Source organism: Dacryopinax primogenitus (assembly GCF_000292625.1).
Source record: "Dacryopinax primogenitus strain DJM-731 SS1 chromosome Unknown DACRYscaffold_6, whole genome shotgun sequence".
NCBI classification, from domain to species: domain Eukaryota; kingdom Fungi; phylum Basidiomycota; class Dacrymycetes; order Dacrymycetales; family Dacrymycetaceae; genus Dacryopinax; species Dacryopinax primogenitus.
The window spans coordinates 1302597-1325631 of record NW_024467203.1 but is presented as its reverse complement, the minus strand read 5'-3'; the positions used below and the strand labels follow the sequence as shown (position 1 = coordinate 1325631).

General features: G+C 52.4%; 11 protein-coding genes across 11 annotated transcripts; 7 read left to right on the top strand and 4 right to left on the bottom strand.

Moving 5' to 3' along the window:
- Positions 1 to 86: 86 nt before the first annotated feature.
- DACRYDRAFT_106536 (WD40 repeat-like protein) lies at positions 87 to 1344 on the bottom strand (the record flags this gene model as incomplete). The annotated part of the gene is made up of 6 exons (XM_040768283.1): positions 87 to 213; positions 262 to 491; positions 544 to 785; positions 836 to 1054; positions 1109 to 1289; positions 1324 to 1344. The coding sequence occupies 6 exons, from the start codon at positions 1342 to 1344 to the stop codon at positions 87 to 89; spliced, it is 1020 nt and encodes a 339-aa protein (XP_040630271.1).
- Positions 1345 to 2213: 869 nt separating this feature from the next.
- DACRYDRAFT_21559 (DAO-domain-containing protein) lies at positions 2214 to 4936 on the top strand. Its single transcript, XM_040772448.1, has 5 exons — positions 2214 to 2657; positions 2709 to 2889; positions 2940 to 3903; positions 3953 to 4639; positions 4692 to 4936. Exons 1-5 carry the CDS (start codon positions 2354 to 2356, stop codon positions 4797 to 4799), a joined length of 2244 nt encoding a protein of 747 aa, XP_040630270.1. The 5' UTR covers positions 2214 to 2353; the 3' UTR covers positions 4800 to 4936.
- A 104-nt stretch (positions 4937 to 5040) lies between these two features.
- Positions 5041 to 6886, top strand: DACRYDRAFT_115548 (Nop domain-containing protein; the record flags this gene model as incomplete). Its single annotated transcript, XM_040770028.1, has 4 exons — positions 5041 to 5302; positions 5356 to 6569; positions 6624 to 6716; positions 6767 to 6886. The coding sequence occupies exons 1-4, from the start codon at positions 5092 to 5094 to the stop codon at positions 6884 to 6886; spliced, it is 1638 nt and encodes a 545-aa protein (XP_040630269.1). The 5' UTR covers positions 5041 to 5091.
- A 322-nt stretch (positions 6887 to 7208) lies between these two features.
- On the top strand, positions 7209 to 8845 carry DACRYDRAFT_21558 (mannose-1-phosphate guanyltransferase). Its single transcript, XM_040772447.1, has 5 exons — positions 7209 to 7280; positions 7330 to 7546; positions 7602 to 8346; positions 8395 to 8567; positions 8618 to 8845. Exons 1-5 carry the CDS (start codon positions 7247 to 7249, stop codon positions 8676 to 8678), a joined length of 1230 nt encoding a protein of 409 aa, XP_040630268.1. The 5' UTR covers positions 7209 to 7246; the 3' UTR covers positions 8679 to 8845.
- On the bottom strand, positions 8835 to 9917 carry DACRYDRAFT_78286 (short-chain dehydrogenase/reductase SDR; the record flags this gene model as incomplete). Its single annotated transcript, XM_040776331.1, has 5 exons — positions 8835 to 8959; positions 9012 to 9279; positions 9325 to 9540; positions 9594 to 9788; positions 9845 to 9917. 5 exons carry the CDS (start codon positions 9915 to 9917, stop codon positions 8926 to 8928), a joined length of 786 nt encoding a protein of 261 aa, XP_040630267.1. The 3' UTR covers positions 8835 to 8925.
- A 462-nt stretch (positions 9918 to 10379) lies between these two features.
- DACRYDRAFT_106531 (BSP-domain-containing protein) lies at positions 10380 to 11159 on the top strand (the record flags this gene model as incomplete). Its single annotated transcript, XM_040768282.1, has 1 exon — positions 10380 to 11159. The coding sequence occupies one exon, from the start codon at positions 10380 to 10382 to the stop codon at positions 11157 to 11159; it is 780 nt and encodes a 259-aa protein (XP_040630266.1).
- Positions 11160 to 11173: 14 nt separating this feature from the next.
- Positions 11174 to 12097, bottom strand: DACRYDRAFT_94322 (uncharacterized protein). Its single transcript, XM_040777212.1, has 4 exons — positions 12023 to 12097; positions 11713 to 11968; positions 11576 to 11661; positions 11174 to 11522 (listed from the first exon to the last, which is right to left on the bottom strand). Exons 1-4 carry the CDS (start codon positions 12060 to 12062, stop codon positions 11266 to 11268), a joined length of 639 nt encoding a protein of 212 aa, XP_040630265.1. The 5' UTR covers positions 12063 to 12097; the 3' UTR covers positions 11174 to 11265.
- A 1544-nt stretch (positions 12098 to 13641) lies between these two features.
- DACRYDRAFT_50010 (Aldo/keto reductase) lies at positions 13642 to 14798 on the top strand (the record flags this gene model as incomplete). Its single annotated transcript, XM_040774958.1, has 3 exons — positions 13642 to 13887; positions 13939 to 14565; positions 14616 to 14798. The coding sequence occupies 3 exons, from the start codon at positions 13642 to 13644 to the stop codon at positions 14796 to 14798; spliced, it is 1056 nt and encodes a 351-aa protein (XP_040630264.1).
- A 596-nt stretch (positions 14799 to 15394) lies between these two features.
- On the top strand, positions 15395 to 16274 carry DACRYDRAFT_115543 (uncharacterized protein; the record flags this gene model as incomplete). The annotated part of the gene is made up of 2 exons (XM_040770027.1): positions 15395 to 15731; positions 15788 to 16274. The coding sequence occupies exons 1-2, from the start codon at positions 15460 to 15462 to the stop codon at positions 16272 to 16274; spliced, it is 759 nt and encodes a 252-aa protein (XP_040630263.1). The 5' UTR covers positions 15395 to 15459.
- A 1346-nt stretch (positions 16275 to 17620) lies between these two features.
- Positions 17621 to 20658, top strand: DACRYDRAFT_78285 (AMP deaminase). The gene is made up of 11 exons (XM_040776330.1): positions 17621 to 17715; positions 17767 to 18034; positions 18091 to 18546; positions 18596 to 18780; positions 18830 to 18952; positions 19006 to 19246; positions 19303 to 19518; positions 19567 to 19753; positions 19799 to 19860; positions 19909 to 20225; positions 20280 to 20658. The coding sequence occupies exons 1-11, from the start codon at positions 17707 to 17709 to the stop codon at positions 20607 to 20609; spliced, it is 2394 nt and encodes a 797-aa protein (XP_040630262.1). The 5' UTR covers positions 17621 to 17706; the 3' UTR covers positions 20610 to 20658.
- Positions 20659 to 20743: 85 nt separating this feature from the next.
- Positions 20744 to 22955, bottom strand: DACRYDRAFT_21555 (MFS general substrate transporter). The gene is made up of 2 exons (XM_040772446.1): positions 21606 to 22955; positions 20744 to 21548 (listed from the first exon to the last, which is right to left on the bottom strand). The coding sequence occupies exons 1-2, from the start codon at positions 22787 to 22789 to the stop codon at positions 20888 to 20890; spliced, it is 1845 nt and encodes a 614-aa protein (XP_040630261.1). The 5' UTR covers positions 22790 to 22955; the 3' UTR covers positions 20744 to 20887.
- Between the last annotated feature and the right edge of the window lie 80 nt (positions 22956 to 23035).

Here is a 23035-nt window from a genome sequence, read left to right as displayed (position 1 = left end):
AACGAATGTGTCCCCAATGAGGGAAATGGTCATTAATACAATTGGTATGGGAACCAACGGTCTGTACATGACGGGATGAAGTGCATCTACTCTTCTGCCTCAAGGTCACCGTACGGCCGCGCCTTGAAATAGCTGACATCGAAAAAGTGTACCCTGACAAAGCCATCCTCGCCGCCAGACGAATAGCTCCGGCCATCAGGGTGGACAGCAATGCTAAACATGGATCAGCTGTTGCACAATCCACCACATGCGACTACTAACGTATTGATAGGACCGAAGTGACCACGAACGCGCCCAACCTCCTCCTCGAAGACTTTGTGCCAGAACCGGGTTTCGAACTTGCCTTGACGTAGCGATGTGGTCGTCACACTCATTGCATCTTGTCCACCTCCCAAAAGAACATATGGCCGTAGAGGTGCAATAGCTGCGCTGTTCAGCGGCGTCTCAGTAGTATAGGTCTTGAGCACGGCAAGCGTTCGGCTATCGTGAAGCTGACCTCGACTGTCAAATCACCTATGCCTCATGACATGAACCCAAGCTCACCCTAGCACTCTTGTCCTTGCTGCTCGTAACGAAATAACTGCGATCCGGAGCAAGCTGCAGGTCAGTCACAGGCTCGTGATGTGCCTTTTCGTTTGCGCGAAGCTCTTCACCGGTCTTGGCGTCGAAAATGGCAACCTTGCCGGATTCGTGACCAGTGATGATGTGCTTGCTATCCCACCCGAAGGAGGCCAATGTAGCTTTCGTACCGATAGGGTGGAAGAGTGATATCGGTTCTGGGTCCTCTAGAGGACGTTTAGTAACTGGCACGTACGAGCAGCTGGAGGTAACACACGGATCCGCCCATCATGCCTGTTGATCTTGAAAACGCGAATAGCACCCTGGGCAACCGCACGCTGCTCCGTTACACACACGATGAGCTCTCCATCTTCACTAAATGCTACACGCTTAACAGCAGTCAAGAACTCCCATGTATAGAGACATTGCCCTGTTTCTACGTCCCAGAGCTTCATCATGTTGTCGGCGGATCCTGTGACGAGGAATTTTGTTTGGTCTGTCATTTGACCGAGTCAGTCGGATTGTGCACAGGAAGGTGCAACATGCGTACAGTCCACATCCAGTGTCCACACAGTTCCGTTGTGTCCCCCATATGTTCCCAGCCGCTCCCCGTTGTGCGAATACCAGGCGTTCACTGTATCATCCTTCGAGCAAGAGAACAACAGATCGCCCTCGGCGTTGTACTTGACTTGCGTTAACGAACGCTCGTGACCTTGAAGAAGAATAGGCCTCTATTATGTGTGCATTAGAATACTGCAATGACACCTTGCTTGTAAACCTCACCATTTTGGTAGGGATTGTGGAGTGCGTAAATCTATCGGTGCAGACGAAAGTATGAAGCGCGCGAAAATTTGCTTCCGGCTTTTGCCTCGTGAGTCTGACTGTCGCATCGATCCTCGACCTGAAGTACCGCTGCTCCTTGTATTTGGACTTCACCTCAACTCTAGACTAATGTGTGAATGACCCTTCAACGAAGATGCGACAGTAAGAGTTCGAGGAGTTAACCAACACTTCATTTGGCTTGTTTCGCTATCCCACACCAGTCTTCCATCTGCGCTGATCGATGAATCAAACGACCACTAAATGTGAAGAGGATATTTCTCTACTCCAAGCCGTGGACCCATTCTAAACCATCTCTTTCATGTACTCAGAATCTCGAGAAGCTAGGTATGCATTACCACAGCCCGTGATTCGGCGCATGTCGCCGGTACGGTGCGAAACGCCGGACCACTCGGCAGGCCCGATTCCATGTATCACCAAACCAGCGGGAGTTGCGAGTGTATGAAGATCGAAAGTGCATTCTCATGAGACAAAGAGATGTGCCCCATGCTGTGGTTTGCGCTTTCCCGGTGCTTACAAACCTCTATTCCCTCTGTGTCGTTCACGCCAAAAATGACCTTGACAGAACGTGCTCAGTAACATTTGGCGCTGAACAAGTCTTCGTCTCTGCGAATTTTCCGGTGTGTCGCTATGAATCCCATCGTTGTTGTAGTGCACGTGCGCGCCGAGTCTGGAAGGTGGATGGACCGGGAAGAGGGACCAATGACGGCCCGCCACGGACCGGACCACTGCATCAGTGCATGAGTTGGATCCACTCCTTGGACAGCCCTTTTGCATCGAATGGCACCAAATAACCTTGCTCTCAACCGTCAGCACCGGCCAGCAATTCTCAATCCCACCGCTGAAGGTGCAGGGACCACCGAAATTTGTCATTCATTCAAAGGGCGTACACGGTCAACGCCTTTCGCCTCCAAGGCTTGACCAACACCGACCGCCTCGCAGCGGACCCTCCACCATGTTCCGTCGCGCGCTCACCCGCAGGGTGGCCATCGTAGGCACAGCGATCCCCGTAGCGGGTTATGCCTACTGGAGGTGGAGTCAACCCCCAAAGCCCATCATGGATGACAATCGTCCCCCACCTCTCTGGACCCCACCGTCGCGTAAGCAGATGTTGGATGGGCTCAAGGCAGCGGGACGTGATGGCGAGGAACTCGATCTGTTGATTATTGGAGGAGGTGCGACGGGTGCTGGTGTGGCTGTTGACGCTGCCAGCCGTGGGCTGAAAGTTGGAATGGTGGAGCGAGACGACTTCAGTTCTGGTGAGTGAGCTGGCTTAGAAGTGCGAGGTGTAACTGACCGTCCTTTTGCAGGTACTTCGTCAAAATCTACCAAATTGGTGCACGGTGGCGTACGCTATTTGCAGAAAGCTGTCATGGAACTCGACTATGAGCAGTACAAGCTTGTCAAGGAAGCTTTGCGCGAGCGTCGGGTCTTCCTGTCAACGGCACCTTACCTCAGCAATATGCTTCCAATCATGTTGCCGCTTTACCAGTGCGTGATATGCTCTCCTTGCAGCAAGCACTTGCTAAAGGCATATTCAGATGGTGGCAGCTGCCGTACTATTACGCTGGTTGCAAGATGTACGACTTTCTGGCTGGTGGCGAGAACATGGCGAGCTCGTATATCATGCTCAAGGAGCGTGCCTTAGAGGCATTCCCTATGCTGAAACCCGACAACTTGGTCGGTGCAATTGTCTACTATGATGGACAACACAACGACTCGCGAATGAATATGGCGCTTGTCATGACGGCAGTTCACTACGGAGCCATGGTCGCCAACCACACAGAGGTTGTCAAGGTAAACAAGACCGTATCGCCGGATGGCAGCGAGCCGAAGGTCACTGGTGCTCGTATTCGGGATAACATGACTGGCGAAGAATGGGACGTAAAGGCAAAGGGTGTCATCAATGCAACCGGCCCATTCGCCGACGGTGTTCGCCAACTCGACGATCCCACGGTCAAGCCAATCGTTGCTCCCTCCGGCGGTGTGCACGTAACTCTTCCGAACTACTACTCTCCGCGCACCATGGGTATGCTCGACCCTCACACTTCTGATGGACGCGTCATCTTCTTCCTCCCTTGGCAGGGCAACACCATCGCCGGTACGACTGACAGCCCTGTTCCGGTGGAGCACGAGCCTAAGCCGAAGGAAGAGGAGATCGAGTGGATCTTGGACGAGGTCCGGCGTTACCTTTCACCTGATATACAGGTCCGCAGAGGTGATGTGCTCTCCGCCTGGGCAGGTATCCGTCCACTTGTGAGAGACCCAGCTGCAAAGAACACTGAGTCTCTCGTTCGCAACCATATGATCAATGTCTCTCCTTCCGGTCTGCTCACCGTCGCTGGAGGTAAATGGACCACGTACCGAGAAATGGCCGAAGAGACTGTCGACACGGCTGTCAAGGCGTTTGATTTGAAACCGGCTTCTCCGTGCAAAACCCAAGCCGTCCGCCTTGTTGGCGGCCACGGCTGGACAGACACGATGTTCATCAGGCTGATTCAACAGGTATGTGTTGTGTACACTGTTCCTAATAATTCATTAACCATATCTACAGTATGGACTTGAAACTGAGGTTGCGCAGCACTTGGCGAGCACCTACGGCGACCGCGCATGGACTGTCTGCTCTTTAGCAGAGCCAACTGGCTTGCATTGGCCCCTCCACGGACACCGCATCTGCGACCTGTATCCCTATATCGACGCTGAAATCCTCTACGGAGTGCGGTACGAGTATGCCCTGACTGCTGTCGACTTCATTGCTCGCCGTACTCGTTTGTCCTTCCTGAATGCGCAGGCCGCGCTCGACTCTCTCCCGACCGTTATCAGCGTTATGGGCGACGAGCTCGGCTGGGGTGTCAAGAGGCGCAGGCAAGAATGGATTGCCGCACGGAATTTCTTAGATAGCATGGGTCTATCCGAAAGCGAAGCATCCAGGACTCCGCCTCCACTGATCGGCGGTCCTACGTGGCTACAGCATATTACCAAGCTATTCCCCTGGTCCTCAACGGGCTCTACGTCTGGTGGGAAGTACTCCCGCGCCACCTTCTCCGCCGAGGAGCTCGATCGCCTGAAAAAGGTGTACGATACTCGCGAAGATAAAATCAAACCTCTTGAGAAAGAAGACCTGCACAAGGTCTTAGAGGCCATGGGTTTCAAGGACATCCAGCCCGCCACGATGGAAACGCTAGTACCAGAGCTGACGATCAGGAAGGGCAGAGCACTGCAGTGGGAAGATTTCTTGGATGTGAGTACTTGAAACTTCCCTAGTTCTGCTCTTTACTCACGTGTCGGTATAGGCATGTGCGAACTTGAAAGAGTTGTCATTCCGTGAGGGTACGCCTTCTCATCTTGCTTCCGAGCAGAGGAAGAACATACCCGTCGAAAAGTCCGGTGGTGGTGTGTAAGGGGAAGGATGACCGTTAGTAACACAGTAATATGACTAGATGCGATACGGAAGGGCCACTTGAGCGATTCCATTGTATTTTGGATTGCATTGTTATTAGTACACTAGTTGACCTTTTCCGAATGATCAATAACTCCGCACCCTAGGCATATGTCCCTCGGCTCCGGCGGTGTAGTGGAAGAGAGTGAATTCTGAGTGGCGGGACGGACACAGAAATTTCGGCACCCAAAGACAGCAAAACCGACTTATCGTGTGCACAACTCTTTCCGGCGTCTCCACCGTCTCTCGCCAAAATGTCGGCACCTACGCATCTATTATTCGAGTCTGCCGGAGGATATGCCCTCTTCGAAACGAAGATGTTCGAGGAGATTGGTATGCAGACGAAGCAAGTGCAAGACTCGATTGAAGACTTGCACAAGTTCGGGAAACTTGTGCAGCTGAAGAGCTTTGCTGCTTTCAAAAATGCGGCAAATGCTCTGGAGAACATTAACGATGTTACGGAAGGTGCGTGATTGGTATGCCGACCTCTGTATGTGTTTGCTAACTCGATACATTAGGCATTGTCAATGAGCACCTGAAGAATCTACTGGAACTCAACCTGAGCAAGTCGTCGAAAAAAACACCAGTGGTTCTGGGTGTCTCCGACCGTACACTTGGAAGCGCCATCACGACAGATCTCAACATCAAGACTGACTGGTCTGAACGATCTCTGGAACTAATACGAGGAATTCGTCTGCATGCAGAGAAGCTGCTGAAGGACTTCCAGGAAGGCGATCTGCTGAAGGCTCAGCTCGGTCTCGGTCACTCCTATTCTCGCGCCAAGCTAAAATTCAATGTCAACCGATCCGACAACATGATCATATGTTCTATTGCAACCCTCGACCAACTCGACAAGGATGTCAATACGTTTGCCATGCGCGTGAGGGAGTGGTATGGGTGGCACTTCCCTGAGCTAGTGAAGATCGTCCCAGACAACTTCCAATATGCACGTGCTGCAAAGTTCATTGGCGACAAATCTCAACTGAAGGAGGAGGCGATACCGGAGTTGACTGAGATTCTGGAGGGTGACGAGACGAGGGCCAAGAATGTTGTCGATGCTGCTCGCCTGTCCATGGGCACCGATATCTCACCAATCGACCTCCTTAATATCTCAGCATTCGCCGATCGCGTGATTTCACTTGCTAACTATCGCAAAGCACTCACTGCATACCTGACGGAGAAGATGAACCTGGTTGCACCCTCTCTCACAAGCTTGATTGGAGAGCGGATAGGCGCACGTCTAATTTCTCATGCTGGCTCTCTTACCAACTTGAGCAAGTACCCTGCCAGCACTGTCCAAATTCTCGGAGCCGAGAAAGCGCTTTTCCGTGCGCTGAAGACCAAGGGCAACACACCGAAGTACGGGCTTATCTTCCACTCTGGTTTCATTGGGCGCGCCGGAAACAAGTACAAGGGTAGAATATCGCGATTCCTTGCCAATAAGTGCTCCATTGCCGCCCGTATAGATTGCTTCAGTGATAGTCCCACACCGAAATTCGGCGAGGCACTGAAGAATCAAGTCGAGGAACGGTTGGCCTTCTTTGAGACAGGTGTTGCACCGCATAAGAACGCAGATGCCATGAAGAAAGTGTTGGAGGATCTCGAGAACGAGGAGCATGATGAAGACGATGAGGATATGGTGAATGCAATTCAAGTGTTAGTCGTACCCGCTGTTGTGACAGCGGACAGCACCGAGAAGAAGAAGGAAAAGCGCAAGTCTGACGTGGTTGATGTGAGCACTATCTATTCACATCGTACCATGCATCACGGCTGACCATAATCGCAGGATGATGCGGAACCACCAGTTGCGAAAAAGTTGAAGAAAGACAAAACAGAGGATGTTGGAAAGAAAGAGAAGAAGAAAGAGAAGAAGGCCAAGGTTGGTTGCTCCGTGCCAGGGATCTGTTCTCAGACTAACAATTGATGCAGGCTGACGTTACGTCTACCCCAATAAAGGCTGCCGACCCGGATTCCAGCCCGAAGAAGCCGAAGAAGTCCAAGGAGGAGAAGGAGGCGAAGAAAAAGCGAAAGAGTGAAGCGGCAGCGTGATAGTCGGCCGATTCTTGGAGGTGCAGTGCCCATGTTCACGATGGCTCCTTGTAATCGATGTATTCTTGCCTATTGTTTGCTTTCTAATACCACTGTCTCGCATTGCCGTGTCCACCTGCTCATCCACTGGGGTAATTTTCTCACTTAGCCCGGCTTCGACTTATATTTTCTATTCGGCGGCTGGTGCACTGGTTGTGCCACGAGTAGAAGTGCTCAACCCTCGCGACGAACACACGTTCTAGGCTAGGAGGCTGCGGACTCAATTTATTAGTCCTTAATCAACTTGCCTTGACGTAGGCCCCTAGAACACAACACGCCGTTCATCTTTGCCTCTCTTCCTCAACAACGACCACCTGAACAATGTCTGTCTCCTCAAAAGCTGTCGTCCTCATCGGTGAGGACGCATATATTTACCCCTCAAGCATTATTGACATGTGTACCAGGCGGTCCCTCCAAGGGTACCCGGATGCGGCCGCTCACCCTGGACACCCCAAAGCCGCTCTTTCCCATTGCCGGGCGACCCCTCATGTGGCACCACATTCGCGCTCTTTCCATGGTCGCTGGATTGACTGAGGTCTTTCTGATTGGCTTTTACGAGGACGCCGTCTTTGCGCCATTCCTCAAGGATGTATCGCGTGAATTCAAGAACCTTTCCGTCAAGTGAGCAGCAGTCAACTCCATTCACTCGTGCGGGGCCCTGATCCTATTCAATCAGGTACATGAGGGAATATCAAGCCCTTGGCACTGCCGGCGGTCTCTACCACTTCCGTGATACGATTCTGCGGGGAAACCCTGGTCAGATCTTCGTTTTGCACGTCGACATCTGCTGCTCTTTTCCCTTGAAGGAGCTCCGCGATTTCCACGGTACCCACCGTGGTCTTGTCTCAATGCTCGGAGTACGAGTGCCGACGGAGACTGCACTGAAGTACGGTTGCATCGTTCCTGACCCCAGGACAAAGCAAGTTCTGCACTACGTGGAGAAACCGGAAGGCTTCATCTCGGACCTCATCAACGGTGGTGTCTACCTCCTCGAAGCCCAGGGCTTCTTTGAGGCGATTCGCGTAGCGATGGTGCGCAAATCACAACAACAAGCCGAAGACCCCTACATGTACCAGGACGACCTCCTCCGCCTAGAACAGGACGTCATTGTTCCGCTATGCGACACGAAAAAGGTGTTTGTCTACGAGACGCCCGACTTTTGGAGGCAAATCAAGTCAGCTGGTTCTGCATTGCCTGCCACTGCGCTCTACCTGAACCAATATCACACAACGAATCCGGAGATGCTGGCAAAGCCCACCCCTAGCGGGCCAGAAATTGTAGAACCCGTGCATATTGATGCAACCGCTCAGGTTGATCCAAGCGCCAAGATCGGGCCTTCTGTGAGCATCGGCCCTGGCGTTGTCATTGGTGCTGGTGTTCGTGTCAAGGAGAGCATAATTCTAGACAATGTGACCGTCGAAGTACGTACTTTCCCTGCTTCTTCGTCTTAACCACTTAGCCTCTCATAGAAAAACGCAATTGTTAGCAACTCCATTATTGCTGCTGACTGCCGCATCGGGCCCTGGGCCCGCATCGAAGGCGAGCCTCTGAAGCCAACTTCTGTTGAGGACAGCTCGACGAAGGAGACCATAACCATTCTCGCGAACAATGTCAATGTTGCAAGGGACGTGCTTGTGCGATGGTGAGTTGTCTGCTTGCATGTTGTATACGTTGCTAAAGCCACTTTTTAAGCTGCATCGTTCTCCCGCAGAAGACGCTTACCAGCAACTGCCACAATGAAGTCCTTCTCTAATTTTCTCTCCCCAGCCTGGCGCTGTGCAAGAGGGCCCAGTTCAGGAGAGCCGTCATAGTCAGGACACTCGCTGCAATGGCTTTCGCCAATCCCTACTCCCCTAATCCGCACATGATACCCAAATGCATAGATTATGCAAGTACGCCCCTAATTTGTTAGATTGACATGAATGCGTTACAATGGATACCTGATTGTTTGATACAACAGCGACAGGATTGGTCAGTGCTAATCGAGCGGGCATGATTACTCAGCCTCTTCCCACAAATGGCATATCGGAAGCCCTAAACGTCTGATCAGAATGTTGAGAGATATCGGAAGGGGATTCCCACGAACATGATGTTCATTGTCAATACTGTCACATTCAGTGGCAGATTAGAAATATAAACAACAGCATCTGCCACATGGCGTGGGTCGTATACATTCTCAGATTTGACAGAACCATCGGCTTGCGGTACACCGTATTGCATTCTCCCGCCCAGCGATGTGTCCGCGTTACCGATATCGATCTGCGTGCAAACGATATTGTACTTCCTCCCGTCTAACGAAGTGCACTTGGTAAGGCCAAGTATTGCATGCTTGGACATGGTATACGGGGAGGAATCTGGTACACATGAACATGTGTCAATAATGGAGACGCGATGCTCACTTGGGCGCGGTGCATAAGCACTGATACTCCCATTATTGATTATCCTTCCTCCCCTTGGCACCTGCCCTTTCATCATCCTCACTGCCTCCTGTGTGCAGAGCCATGCGCCCGTCAAGTTGACGTTGATGACCTGCTGGAACTGAGCAAGAGTCAGGTCTTCTATTGGCAGTGGAGGTGCCCCGGTGCCAGCATTGTTAAACAGCACATCCAGACGACCTGCAGCTACCTGTAAGCGCTTGTCCTCGAGGTGAGAGCGCAGCGATGCGCACCGAACTGCTGTGCAATGGCAGCGAATAGATTCTTCACCTCTTCTTCCTGTGCGATATCACAGACCAAAGCCAATACTTGTCCTCCATATTTCTGACAGTCTGAAGCGGCTTCATATAGTTCTTCGCGTCGCCGAGCTGCCAGGACCACGGACCATCCGGCTTTGGCGAGTGCAATGGCTGATACCTTTCCGATACCTTGCAATTGGACAATGTATCAGGGCGGACAGACCTGAGAAATCCGAGAAGCGTACCAGACGAGGCACCCGTGATTAATGCGACCTTTGCAGGTGCAGATCCTGTAGCGGCTGTCGCTCTTCCAGCCATAGTCTCATCCGCGTTGGTCACTTCAGCACTCGCCATGATATATGTGGTGACCAGCGACTTATGGAAATGACACTAGATCGTGAAAAGCAGTACTAACGACCTTTCGAATGGAACGTACCCTTAAAGCTATCAGTAATTGATTCGCCTAAGTTCGCAAGAATCGCTGGAGATTAATATAGTGTCAGAGAGCGTCAGTGCGAAGTCATGGCCCGGCACAAAGGCCCGATGTCCCTGTCATCTTCCCCACGCGACCGGACCTTCGGAACGACAATCCCCCGCAATATTCTTCCTCTTGGCAGCCCCCCAAGCTTCCGTAACATCTTCATCGTCCACTCACTCGTAATTACGGTGGGGCGGCTATCTTGTACACGTGTAGGGTGTATCAACATTGCGAACGAAGAGATGCTAAATTGTTCCCAAAAGGATCGAGCCAAGTCAGCACCGGACAACAACGCCCGCAAGATGCCATTATTCAACTTTATGAGACGGCATGCTCCATCATCAGTTTGCGGACCGGTCAAACCGTGGCAGGAGATCGTCCCTATTGTGGCACAAGCAGAAGCCGCGGTTCCTTTGCCCGAATTCGCATTCGATTCGAACGGAACTTCGCCAAACGTCATCACTGATGTGCTCCCCGACCCGACATCGTATTTGCAACGCGCATCAGCGTTTATTCTCGCCTACTTGGAATCCGCAAAAGATCCGCCGAAACCGAAAGTCACTTTAAAGTTATCGAGGGAGAATGGAATTGCTGTAACTTCGGGCGGGGAGATGACACTCTTCATTCCGTATTTCGCGAATCACAGCAAGAATCACACCCCAGACGAAGTTCTACATGAAGTTCTGGGAGTCATCCTACATGAGCTTGTTCATGTTTACCAGCATGACGGGCATCATACTGTTCCCGGAGGAGTGATCGAAGGCATCGCCGACTTCCACCGGTTACGGGCAAACCTTGGTCCGCCGCATTGGAAACGCGCAAGGGGCGGTAAATGGGATGCCGGCTACGAACGGACGGCCTATTTTCTGAACTGGATCGAGGGATCCAATATTGGTTTCGTTCGAGAGCTGAATGCAATGTCAAAAGAGACATTCAATCTCAGCATTTTTCGAACACTGACGGGCCGTAACGTGGAGCAACTTTGGGAAGCATATCAACGGTCAATTCCATCGTGTGTGGAAGAACTTGCCCGTCCTGCTGTGCCGACAGAAGTTGCGAGCACAGAAGTACCAATGCAGTAGACAACAATCATTGATATCCTGCCACGGCACCGACAGACACGGATTGTAATAGACATACATGATCACCATAGGAAGAGTTTATCAAGACATTCATACATATCGCATCTCAATAGTCCACCGCTCCTCCCTCGTGATCTTCATTATAGCTATTACTCTGCCTTTGCTCAAAGCGGTCGAATATACCAGCCCTTGGTCCCGATAAGCAAGGACGCGAGAGGGCATCTGCATCATCATCCCAGCGGTTCTCGGCAAGACAAAATCCGTCCTCGAAGCGCTGTCGTCGCTCAAGATCGTCTTGAGAATCGGACCAGTTGTCTTCCTCCTCTTGTTCTTCAGGGTAGTCGTTTTGGTAGTAGTTTTCATCTAGCGAAGACGGCGTTAGCCTGATGAATCAGACGTCAGACAGTGCAACCTGCCATTGGAATCTTCATCAACCTCGCTATCTTCCTCCTCTCCGCTCGTGTACTCTTCATTCTCATCAAATACGGCTGACATTCCAGTCCTGCATTTCAATTAGCAGCTGAAGTCGGTAAAGGTTTGATCAGACACAGACAGTGAGGCAACTTGACCCTGATTCATCATCTGCATCATCTGCATCTGCGCTGCCTTCTCGCGCGAAAAATAGAAGAGATCGTAAACATATTCATCCTCCGCCGGGGCAGGAATAGCTCGTCCAGCAATCGCTTTATCAATTGCCTCCTTCACTGTCAGTGAAGTCGCTGCTCCACCTGCGACTGTCGCTTTCTGAGGCACTGCTGATGGCCGTCCGGGTCGTTTAAGTGGCTTCTCGGGTTCAAGATCGCCATGCACTGTGAGATACATTGGTTAGTCACAGACCTACCTTTGGTACGGATTCGGCATACCCCTCAGGAACTTTTCCACCATGTCATGAAACATGTCCATCTCCCTCTGGTCGACCTCGTTCTGCCCAGCTGTATTCACCGATCCCCCTTTTGGCTTCGTGTCCTCTGAATCCTCCTTCTCACTTTCATTCTCATTCACAGGAACCAGTTCCGCTTCAAGATATTGAAGGGGAAGGGTTGTTCGTGGTTCCTCAGCGATGGTAGCGGGAATGCTGCGCTTGACTTCAGGTGGTCCCGACGTTCTTGGAAGTTTGATTCCTGAGGACTTGCGACGTGGAAGGATACGGTAGGCACGTTGGACTGGTCCGCTCTCGGATTCTGGTGCAACCACGGGACCCGAGGTAGCGCCGGTACTGCCTGGTTCATCTTCAGGGTTGCGTTTCTCCAGCAGATTAATGCGTTTCTGCAAGCACTCAGTAAACAGGCGCGATTTTGCGCATTAGTGCATACATGAAGTTCATCCGCCCCTTGACCTTTCTGCGCCGCCATCCAACTATTCGCATCCATCGTCTCTGCGAAAATGAACATTCCCGACTGGGCCTCGTTAACTTTGCGTTTCTTGTTCTTCCTTTCTAGACTGGGAGAAGGTGGCCCGCTGGCTGCACCATACACTGTAAACCCATGAGCGAGAAACTCAAAAACAGAGGGGTTGGCTACTCACCTAGAGCTTTCAGCGGGGGCTGGTCGCGGTGTCGCTTGATGCCCACAACCATGAGTGACGGGTTGGACGTGCCAGGAGCGGCGGTCATCGCTGGCTTCGCTATGGGTTTGGTCGCCATCCTTCAGAGTTGTTGAATACGGGATATGAAAAATGACTAGTAAATGATGAAGGGGCGAGTGAGAATGAGATGGCGCCGGACAATGACGGGCAAGGTGAGCAGTCCAAGACGGCGTCGAATATTTCACGCGACCTGCTTCGTCATCAGAAAGGGACTTTGTTTGTTGAGTTGTTCCGACCTTTCCGAGTCGACCACCACATATCAACAATCTTCAAGCAACACTTTGTTCTTGCTACATGAATCCAATCTAATATCACCCCCTATTGATGATCCATTCGTGTCTACTTCGACTCATATACACCAGATATCGCCCTCAAAATGCTCCTCACTGGTACCAATCATCTCTTCTCAGACAAGGCACGCGTCTTTCAAGAAGGTACGCTTGCAGTCAACCCTTATACAACAAGGATACACACCTCATTCATGAAGATATACTCTCCTTCACGAATTGCCAGAGGGCAAAGTTTTCACGGGCGGTCGGAGCCGCAAGTCCGACGGGTGCCGAACTTTCAGAAGCTCACACAACACCGCCACCAACCCGATCAGTTGACGTGCCTTGCGGGGTACCCATAACTCCGGTCTCCCACACTTAGGACGATCACCTCCACCTGCTGGCTGAAGTGGAGAACACCCTTTGTGTTTCCCAACCAGAGGCATGAGACGTGCTGCAGGGTTCTTCCTGCAGGATTTGAATGAATGGCCTGGTCCTGTGAGCGGTTGCCTGGGTATGAAAGGACGACGAGCACGGGTGGAGGTGCATGACCAACAAGGCTATAACGCTTGCGATTCGTAGGAACGGCGTGGGGCAGGAGCCTGCATCAGTCTCCCAACAGCAAGGTCATGTCCACTACCACTCAGCCCCCAGTGCAGTACGTCCGCCTCGGCAACTCTGGCCTGCGGGTCTCCCTCCCCATCGTGGGGTGCATGTCCTTCGGCAGCTCGCAGTGGAGCGATTGGGTCCTTGATGAGGACAAGGCTCTGCCCCTGCTCAAGGCTGCTTGGGACCGTGGCGTCACGACGCTTGACACAGCGAATGTGTACTCTAATGGAGAGAGCGAAAAGATCATTGCCAAGTTCATCAAGACGGTGCGGGAGGCTTTTCACTCGTTGTTCGGTGCTGACGATGAGGTAATTCAGTACAATATCCCTCGCTCCAAGCTGGTCATCCTGACCAAGTGTTACGGGATCGTCGCCGAGGGCCAGCCTGGATTTTTCACCGCTACGAAGCAGTACCTGCGTGACACACGCGAGTTTGTGAACCAAGCTGGTCTATCCCGTGCAGCGATCTTCAACGCTGTTGAAGCCTGTCTGCGCCGCCTGGAGACGGACTACATTGATCTGTACCAGATCCACCGGTATGATCCGAACACGCCTGCGGAGGAGACGATGTGTGCTCTGAATGACCTCGTGCGATCGGGCAAGGTGCGCTATATTGGTGCGAGCAGCATGTACGCGTGGCAGTTCGCAGAGTACAACCATGTGGCGGAGAAGAACGGGTGGACTCAATTCGTGAGCATGCAGAACCACTACTCGCTCCTGTATCGGGAGGAGGAGAGGGAGATGATCCCGTACTGCAAGGCTAAGGGCATTGGTCTGATCCCCTGGGCGCCGCTCGCTGAGGGCAACCTGGCGAGGCCTGTGGCGAAGGAAGCACATGATGCGGAGAAGACGAGCCGTACGGACACGGCTGTGTTCAAGAAGTCTGTGACGGAGACGGACAAGCGTATCATCGCCCGTGTTGAGGAGCTCGCCAAGAAGTACAACGTAAGCACATCTGTGTGTCCATTCAGGAATGCGGGCTGACTCTTGCACAGGTCAAGATGGCACAGATTGCGATCGCCTGGATCAATACAAAGGTGTCGTCCCCGATCATCGGAATGAGCTCGCCCTCCAGGCTCGAGGACGCTATTCCGGTGACGACGTTCAAGCTGACGAGCGAGGATATTAAGTACCTGGAAGAGCTGTACACACCTGTGGCCATCCAGGGCCATGCGTGAGTAATGACGTGGACCCTGTAGAATTGGTATGATGAATAAAAACATGCCGAGGCCGCCACTACTCAGTTTCCTGACGTGTGATATGTATGAGTGGACTGCCTTTGCGACTGAATCCAGGTTGGCGTGTCAGGCAGGAATTAGAACCATGAGTGCCAGCGGAGTAAGAAGGGGCGAGGGTAACAGATGATCGCAGCATAGAACCCTGCTACGATAGACAAGAGGTCCACGTTGGATCCCCATAAGTCAACCTTAGCGCGCGTCATGGGCGTGCCGAGAGATCCGGGCCATGCTCGGATGCATATCGTGAACATAAAAGGCCTGCTGGCTGTGAACTGGCTAGATTCTCTTCGTTTAGCGAGGGAAGATGATATGTTGAGCAAATCTATTGTTGGAGCCGTCCACAGAAACAGGAAAGAGTTGGAGTTTCCATGTCGAATCCGTCCCCTAAGGCTGATTAGTCATGGGGCTGACACGTCTCATCTGACTCCGTGCTAATCACATGGTGAAGGTGAATCACATGCAGAGCGGTGTCGGGCGAACACAAACGCGGAAATAGGCAGCGCTGTTGCCGCAGCTCTCATCACGACCACCACCATCACCACTATCCTACACAGCTTATCATAATTCGACAGTACATTCACTCCCGGTTACAACCTGGACAATGGCATCCGCAGCCACCACTTCACGCCAGTCAGCACTACACCTCTCAGTCCCGCTCCCTCCTCTGCGCCCATCATGGTCAGAAGAGAACGTATCACTCAACTTGGGAATAGACGAGGATGAATCTCCTTCACCCTTCTCTGGGGCGCGCACACCCGTCACTCCCCTACCTCAAGTCATGGATGGTCGTGACGCGTGGGCGCGATTCTCTCTTAGGGACGACGACGACGCCGAGAGCGTTGTTGGTGAAGGAGACTTTGATTGCCATATCTGGTGCGTGCATCCTCCACTCCCACTCCCACTCCCTCATGCTTACCGCTGATGCGTAGCCTGCGGACCGCCACCAACCCGTGCGTGACCCGCTGCGGACATCTCTTTTGTAACGACGACCTCGAACAATGGCTGCGAATACATCCGCGTTGTCCCGTTTGCTCATCCTTCATCTCCCTACAACACGACGTCGTTAAAATCTTTGGACGAGGGCGTGAACGGCGACGCAGGTCCTCTGCTTCAGATGCGAGCACCGCACCAGAGACGAGGAAAAGCAAGCCACCTACTGCGCCCTCCAGCGCGGCTTCCCTCCCTTCTCCACCAGCAACGCCCTCCCCTGTCCGTCCACCTGCGCTCTTGCCCGATCCAGCGACAAACCTGTTCTCCGCCTCTTCAGTCCGAAGAAGAGCAGAACCCAAAGACCGGCCTTTTTCCCAACCGCCCCATCCGCTGCTCATTGACCACCTCCTGCGACACCAGTTCGCCCGCCTCCTCTCTCTCGTCGCCCTTGTTTTCTTCCTCCTGCTCATCGGGCGGCTTCAGTGAGAACGTGTATTCTCTGGAGAAGCTTCTCCGCTTTTTGGCACAATGAGAGCTCAACCCCTATCTCTCTGCATGCCGCAGTCGACCGCAGTCACGGTCGATCTTCTGCCCCAAGTATCATGATGTATATCACGGCACGACACACGAGGCCGCGCAAAGCACCCAGCACTATCAAATATCACCTATCACCTATCTCACGACGTTTTCTGGTTACCCAGATGTGCCTTTGTTCTTGTTCTGTTCCGGCCGGTATCCTGTTGTGTTTGTGTCCTCTTATGTCGAGACTGTAATTTTACATAGCCATGTTGTGACAAGAATAAGATTATGGATGGAAGCACCGGATGACGTTCGTGGGCGAGCTAGCTTGTGTCTTTGGTTTCATGTCACAATAAAGTTGTGTCTCGTGACCCCTAAGCAACGCTGTTCGGTTGACAGGCGACTACAGTCTCGTTCAAGTCGGACCCGTACTTCAAAGTTGGTATTTTTCATGTGAAGTTAAAGACTTGATTTCATACAGCCACGTTGCTCTTACTTGAAGCTATACAATCCGCATACGAAAGGAAACTGCAAGGGACAACCAATTGCTCATAATTGGTCTTCTTAGTATTTTGCATCTTTTCTGCCTCGCCTAAGTCAGGTTTCACATAGTTGCTCCAGCCACGGGGAAAGTGACAGTTCAATGAATCAACTCCAATCTTTCAATCGCGACGCCATCATTTGTTAAGGTTGTGTATCCATCATCCCTCTACATCACGTCGCACCTCACGGATTTCCCTCCCCTGCAGTCAGTTGGGGATGGGAGCATGGTCCTCAGTTTGAAATATGACTCTTCGATGTGCCAATAAACGGATAGTCGCTGTTATTAACGACTCTCTGATGCAAAGATTGCATATCCCTGAACCATCTGGGCATCCTGGAAATCACGTACCAACCGGCCGTGCTGGACACTTTAAGAACAATTATCACGTCTCGGCAATCGCTAGCCTAGTAGTCTTCGAAGTAGAATCAGAGTCGTGTTTAATCGCGCGATCGTGCATAAGAAAAGACGATCAGCTTAGAGGAATGTTCAAACACTTCAACATGCTGGCAAATTTATATACAACATGACTCGAATTGTCGGTGCAGGAGTGAGAGTGCAGACCCTACTGACGTAGCGGAGACTGAATAGGATTCAGACCAGGCAGTTCACTCACTTTCACCACGGGGTCTTCCGGACCTCGTCATATTACCAAACCACCGCGTATAAATACTCCTCATGGCTCTGCCACCATCTCCTAGCCCACCGGGCACACCAAACGGATACATGTCTGACTACAGCCTTCCAGATGACAACGGTCATCGTACACTGGCCAGCGAGAATGAACAAAACGGTCGATCCAACGGCTCGACACCTCGTCCAGAGAGTGGATATTTTAGCTTCCAGGAGGAACGAACGATGAAGTCGGTATGCCCTGTAGGACACGTAAAGAGGACGGTGTTAATCGATTTACGCTAGATCGAGAGCATGAAGCTCGCTCATGGCACCCACGATCCCATCGCAGCCACTCCGCACACCACTCCCCGAGCGAGAGCGAACACAGTGCGAGGGAACATTCCACCCGGGTTGGAGTTGACACCTGCAAGTCTGGAGAAGCCTGAACCCGTTCAGGAGGCTCAGCAACCAATTTTACCCACCCTCCATATAGGAAGTTACGCCTCTGTTGATGGGATGATGAAGCAGGCAGCCCCTGAGGCGGATGGCGCTGATGCTGAAGACGAAGCCGGTGCGCTGCATGCTTTCGATTCCGAGGTTGCAATCGTCCTCATCGGTTCACTGCAGATGCGTTCATTACACCCGAACTTCTTGCCCTTTACGAATCCTTTTCAAAATGCCTGGATCTCAGAGACAAATACATGAACTACTCCATGCAACGTCTGGGCGACAATCCCCAGCACTACGATGGGTATTTCACCCCCCTACCCCCCGATCTCTGTGACGTGAATGGTGTTCGTGAGGATGCCACCCTTCCCTCTGACTACCCATTGCATTTCCCTGCCGACCCCTCACTGGAGCCTTTGGCCCAGGGACCGAACTTGTCCACGCCTTGGCGCCTATACCCCAAGCCCCCATCCCCGCATTGGCACTGGTATGCAAGGGCAGCGCCGAGTGGAGTATCCAATGGTGCACCGGAAGAGGAGGAGGAATTCGATTTCGAAAAATGCGGCATACCGGGGGAGCACGAGTGGATGTTTGAGATGGACGATAAAGGAGTGTATCAAGTATATGGAACGGATGGTATGCTTTATACCTCATACTTGCAAGGTTTGTCTGAATGCCCTGGTAGACCGTCAAAAGCCCCTGTTTAGGGTGCCGGACATCCGCGAATACTTCATGGATCTCGACGCACTACTAGTAGTCATGACCGACGGACCGGCTAAGAGCTTCGCATTCCGCCGCTTGCGCTATTTGTCGAGCAAGTGGACGATGTATACTCTTCTCAATGAGTATCAGGAGACAGCGGATATGAAGGTGCGTCGTAAAAGCTTGAAGAGGTTGACAAGTATCGACCTGGCTACAGAGAGTGCCTCATAGGGACTTTTATAACTTGCGCAAGGTTGATACCCACGTCCATCATTCGAGCAGTATGAACCAAAAGCACTTGCTGCGTTTCATCAAGTCGAAGATGAAGCGAACACCCAACGTAGGCGTGGTATAACTGCTATTCGTAGGCGCGCTCATGCTTGTCTTGTATAGGACACTGTAATCTTCCGCGACGGTCGTGAATTGACATTGGCCCAAGTGTTCGAATCCTTGAACCTTACTGCTTACGACCTCTCCATCGACACCCTGGACATGCATGCACACCAGGACACCTTCCATCGATTTGACAAGTTTAACCTGAAGTACAATCCACTTGGGGAGAGCAGACTCCGCGAGATCTTTCTCAAGACAGATAACTACATCAAAGGACGTTACCTTGCTGAACTGACGAAGGGTGGGTTTGTCTGTGTTCGTTGTTATCTATGATCTTGTCCCTAATAAGAAGCGCAGAGCTGATGACGGATCTTGAGCAATCTAAATACCAGAACTGCGAATGGCGGATCAGTATCTATGGCCGTTCCCCGGACGAGTGGGACAAGCTCGCTAAATGGGTCATCAACAACAAACTCTATTCTCATAACGTCCGCTGGTTGATTCAAGTACCACGGCTGTATGACGTATACAAGGCCAGCGGGCTTCTCAGCAACTTCCAGCAAATCTTGGAGAGTGCGTTATTGTGTTATATGACCAGGTGTGGTATTCACGACAGTTAAGATCTATTCAAGCCCTTGTTTGAGGTCACAAAAGATCCTCGCAGTCATCCAGAACTTCATGTCTTCCTGCAGCGTGTTGTCGGCATCGATAGTGTGGATGACGAGTCCAAGACAGAAAGACGCATATATCGAAAGTTCCCATACCCCAAGGTCTGGGACACGAAGCAGAACCCTCCCTACAACTACTGGTAAGCCGGGTTCATCGTACATGGCCGTGTTCTCATGATCTGCAGGCTGTATTACTTATACGCAAATATGTGCGCACTGAATCAATGGCGCAGATTGCGTGGCTTCAGTACGTGTTCCATCCACCCATCAGTCCTCTGCTAACAAATTCACTCAGATACTTTTGTCCTCCGTCCTCATTGTGGTGAAGCCGGCGACCCCGATCACCTCGCGTCCGCTTTCATGCTTGCTCATAGTATTTCCCACGGCATTCTTCTGCGCAAAGTCCCCGTGCTACAGTACCTGTTCTACCTGAAACAGATTGGCCTTGCCATGAGCCCACTGAGCAACAATGCCCTTTTCTTGACTTACGAGCGGAATCCGTTCCCGGAATATTTCAAGACGGGGCTGAACGTCAGTATAAGTACTGATGACCCCCTGCAGTTCCACTTCACCAAGGAACCTCTCTTGGAAGAATACAGTGTGGCGGCTCACGTGCGTTCTCCCACTTTCTTTGGAAGCGAGACTGACCTTCCCCTTTGGTTACAGATTTACAAATTCTCTCAAGCTTCTCTAGCTGAGCTAGCGCGGAACAGCGTGATCCAGTCCGGGTTCGAGATGCAGATCAAGCGCCACTGGCTCGGGCACCAATGGTTCCTTCCGGGCGCATTGGGCAATGATATCAACAAGACAAACGTCCCCAACATCAGGCTGCGGTACAGGCACGACACGCTCATGGAAGAGCTGCAGATGCTCAGCCAAGGTAAGAAGACGCTTGTGGTGAGCAGGGGACATGATGGACCAGTGCAGCCGTTGACACCTGATACCGTTGCTGCCAAGGCGATGTCGATCCCAATGAATTCGACGGGGAAACATTAGATGCTTGAAGGAGTATGGGGCGCCAGAAAGGACTCATTTAGACTTATCCAAATAGAAATCCAGCCGTAATGATGTGTATAATGAAGGTTTGCATGACTCCTCTCATCAACGGGCTCCGTCCCACTCACCACGCATGCGATTTGAAAATGTTTATTAGTTTTTATGCTTTAGTATGCGTGAAGGACACGGTACTACACAATTGTAAGAGTTTCAGAGACAAAAGGAGAAAGAAAGGAATCTATTATCCACAGTCCGCTCGTAAGTGACATCAAGGAAACCTACACTTCCATGATCGGTTTCTTAGGTTTCTCCTGGGTGGGTGAGATCGCCTCCTGGATCTGCTCGCGCTCAGCCAAGGTAGCAGTGTCGTCGTCATCGTCATAAGTAGCGAAAGACGAGTATTTGCGGATGGCCGCACCCTTGAAGTAGAACACGTAGGGGATGGCACAGCACGCCAGGCCGATGAAGCCCAGCAGGCTGGAGGCCCACTGATAGCCTAGCCGGTGGTACATCTGTATGGTGAATAGGACGGCGCATGCACCCCAGATAGACCGGATGAAGGTCTTTGCCGCGAGAGCCGAGGCTGCTTGCCGCTGGTATGAGTCGACGAGGTAATTGTTGCACGCGTTGTAGAGGAAGATGAAGCCGAACCCGACTGGGAACCCTCCGATCGCTGGACCAATCCAGTGAAGTCGGGGGTAGGACGTCCAGGCAAAGATGAATAGTCCGACGGGGATGAGCCAGCAGAAGATCATCATTGGGATTAGCCGGACTTCGGGGGGTGGCCGGCCAAAGTGCTTTTTTACGAGGTGCAGGTAGTGCTTGTTGATTATTGGGGAGCAAACCGCGGAGGCGACTACACCAATCGCAAGGGGTATAAACATGAGACCAGTGATGGACGCGGAGTAGCCTTTGCCTTCCTGGTAGACGACGGGATAGCTGTAAATGGTAATCAGCCTGTGAAACCTCGAATCAAGGGGGGGGGGGAGGACATACGCAACGAAGAACATGTACAGAAGACCGTAGAGGACAGACATGTAGATACTGAGGAAGAAGACAATCGGCTCGAGGAACAGGAGCTGGAACGGCCTAAGCAGGAAAAGGCGCAAACGTTCTCCAGTCGGACGGGGATCGATCATCTGCTCAGTCACGAACCTGTCGTCCCCAGTCTCCTTACGGAGCTTCTTCGCCCGTTGGTATAGCAGGGAAGCGGCGTACGTCTCTGGAACTGTGAACGTAAGGAGTAACCAGGCTACCGCAGCTAAGATGAGCTGGATCCAGTAGAGCCAGCGCCAGCCTCGGTGGTCGGAGAGGAAACCTCCTACCAGGGGGCCGATAGCTGGGCCGAGGAAAGGAGCGGCGGAGAACGCGGCCATGGGCACGCCGCGTTCCTCGTTCTTCCACAGATCGGCAAGCGTGCCGCCGACAAGTGTCATAGGGGCTGAGAAGGCGATGCCGTCGATGGCTCGGGTTACAAGCAGGGTCTGGATGTTCTTGGCCACGGCGCCGGGGATGGTGAATATCACTGCTAGAGCGAGGGTGAAGACGTAGACCGGGCGACGCCCGTACATCTCCGAGAGGGGAGCGAACACCAGCGGCCCAACACCAAATCCGATGACGAAGACAGTGATGCTCAACAGGGACACTTCGTAGCTGACTCCGAACTCGTCTGCGGGACCTTGCAGATCAGCGGTGATGACCGAACTGGCAAACGCAACTGCAAAGCAGGTAAAAGCAACGACCATCGTGCACCACCACTTGAACGCCTTGGACCAGTTCTTCGGGTTTTCAGGGTCGTCAGTCTTGAAAGTGACGAGCTCGACTGTCCTAAGCTGGCCGGAGACGTGACTGGGGATCGTGCGGAGGATCTCACCACCCGGGGTCTCCTTCGTGAACTCTGCTAAGGCCTGGAGAGCAGCGGAGGAAGCGACAGTCCGGATAGGCGCGCTGAGAACGTCGTCGGGCGAGACAGAGCGGGGAAGAGGCTCAGGCTTGGGGTGGTGCATCGATAGCCTTCGCTCGCCTACTCTGTGCTCGCCCAGCATCACCGTCTGGTGCCGGACGGGATGGGGATGGGCGAGTGTTGGCGCATCGGAGTGGAAGGAGAGCCTGCGGGCTGCTGATGCCGGGAGCGAGCAGGATGGAGTGAGAGTATGCGGATGGGAGGTAGAGGAAGACATTCTGCTGGGGAGATGTCTAGAGGGCAGTGGGAAGGCGAGGATTGAGAGGCCGGACACTGAAAAGACAGGCAAGGGGAGACCCGCTGCGAGAAACTAGTGTTTGGGGGAAATTTGAGAGTGGGAGCAGGGAGGTGGGATAGCGGGAGAGATGAGGGGACGAGGTGGGAAAAAGAAAAGAGATCCGAGTCGTTGTTCGTTTCCCTTCCTCCTGAGGGGTATATATGTCCTACGGCCGGTCACGAGCTG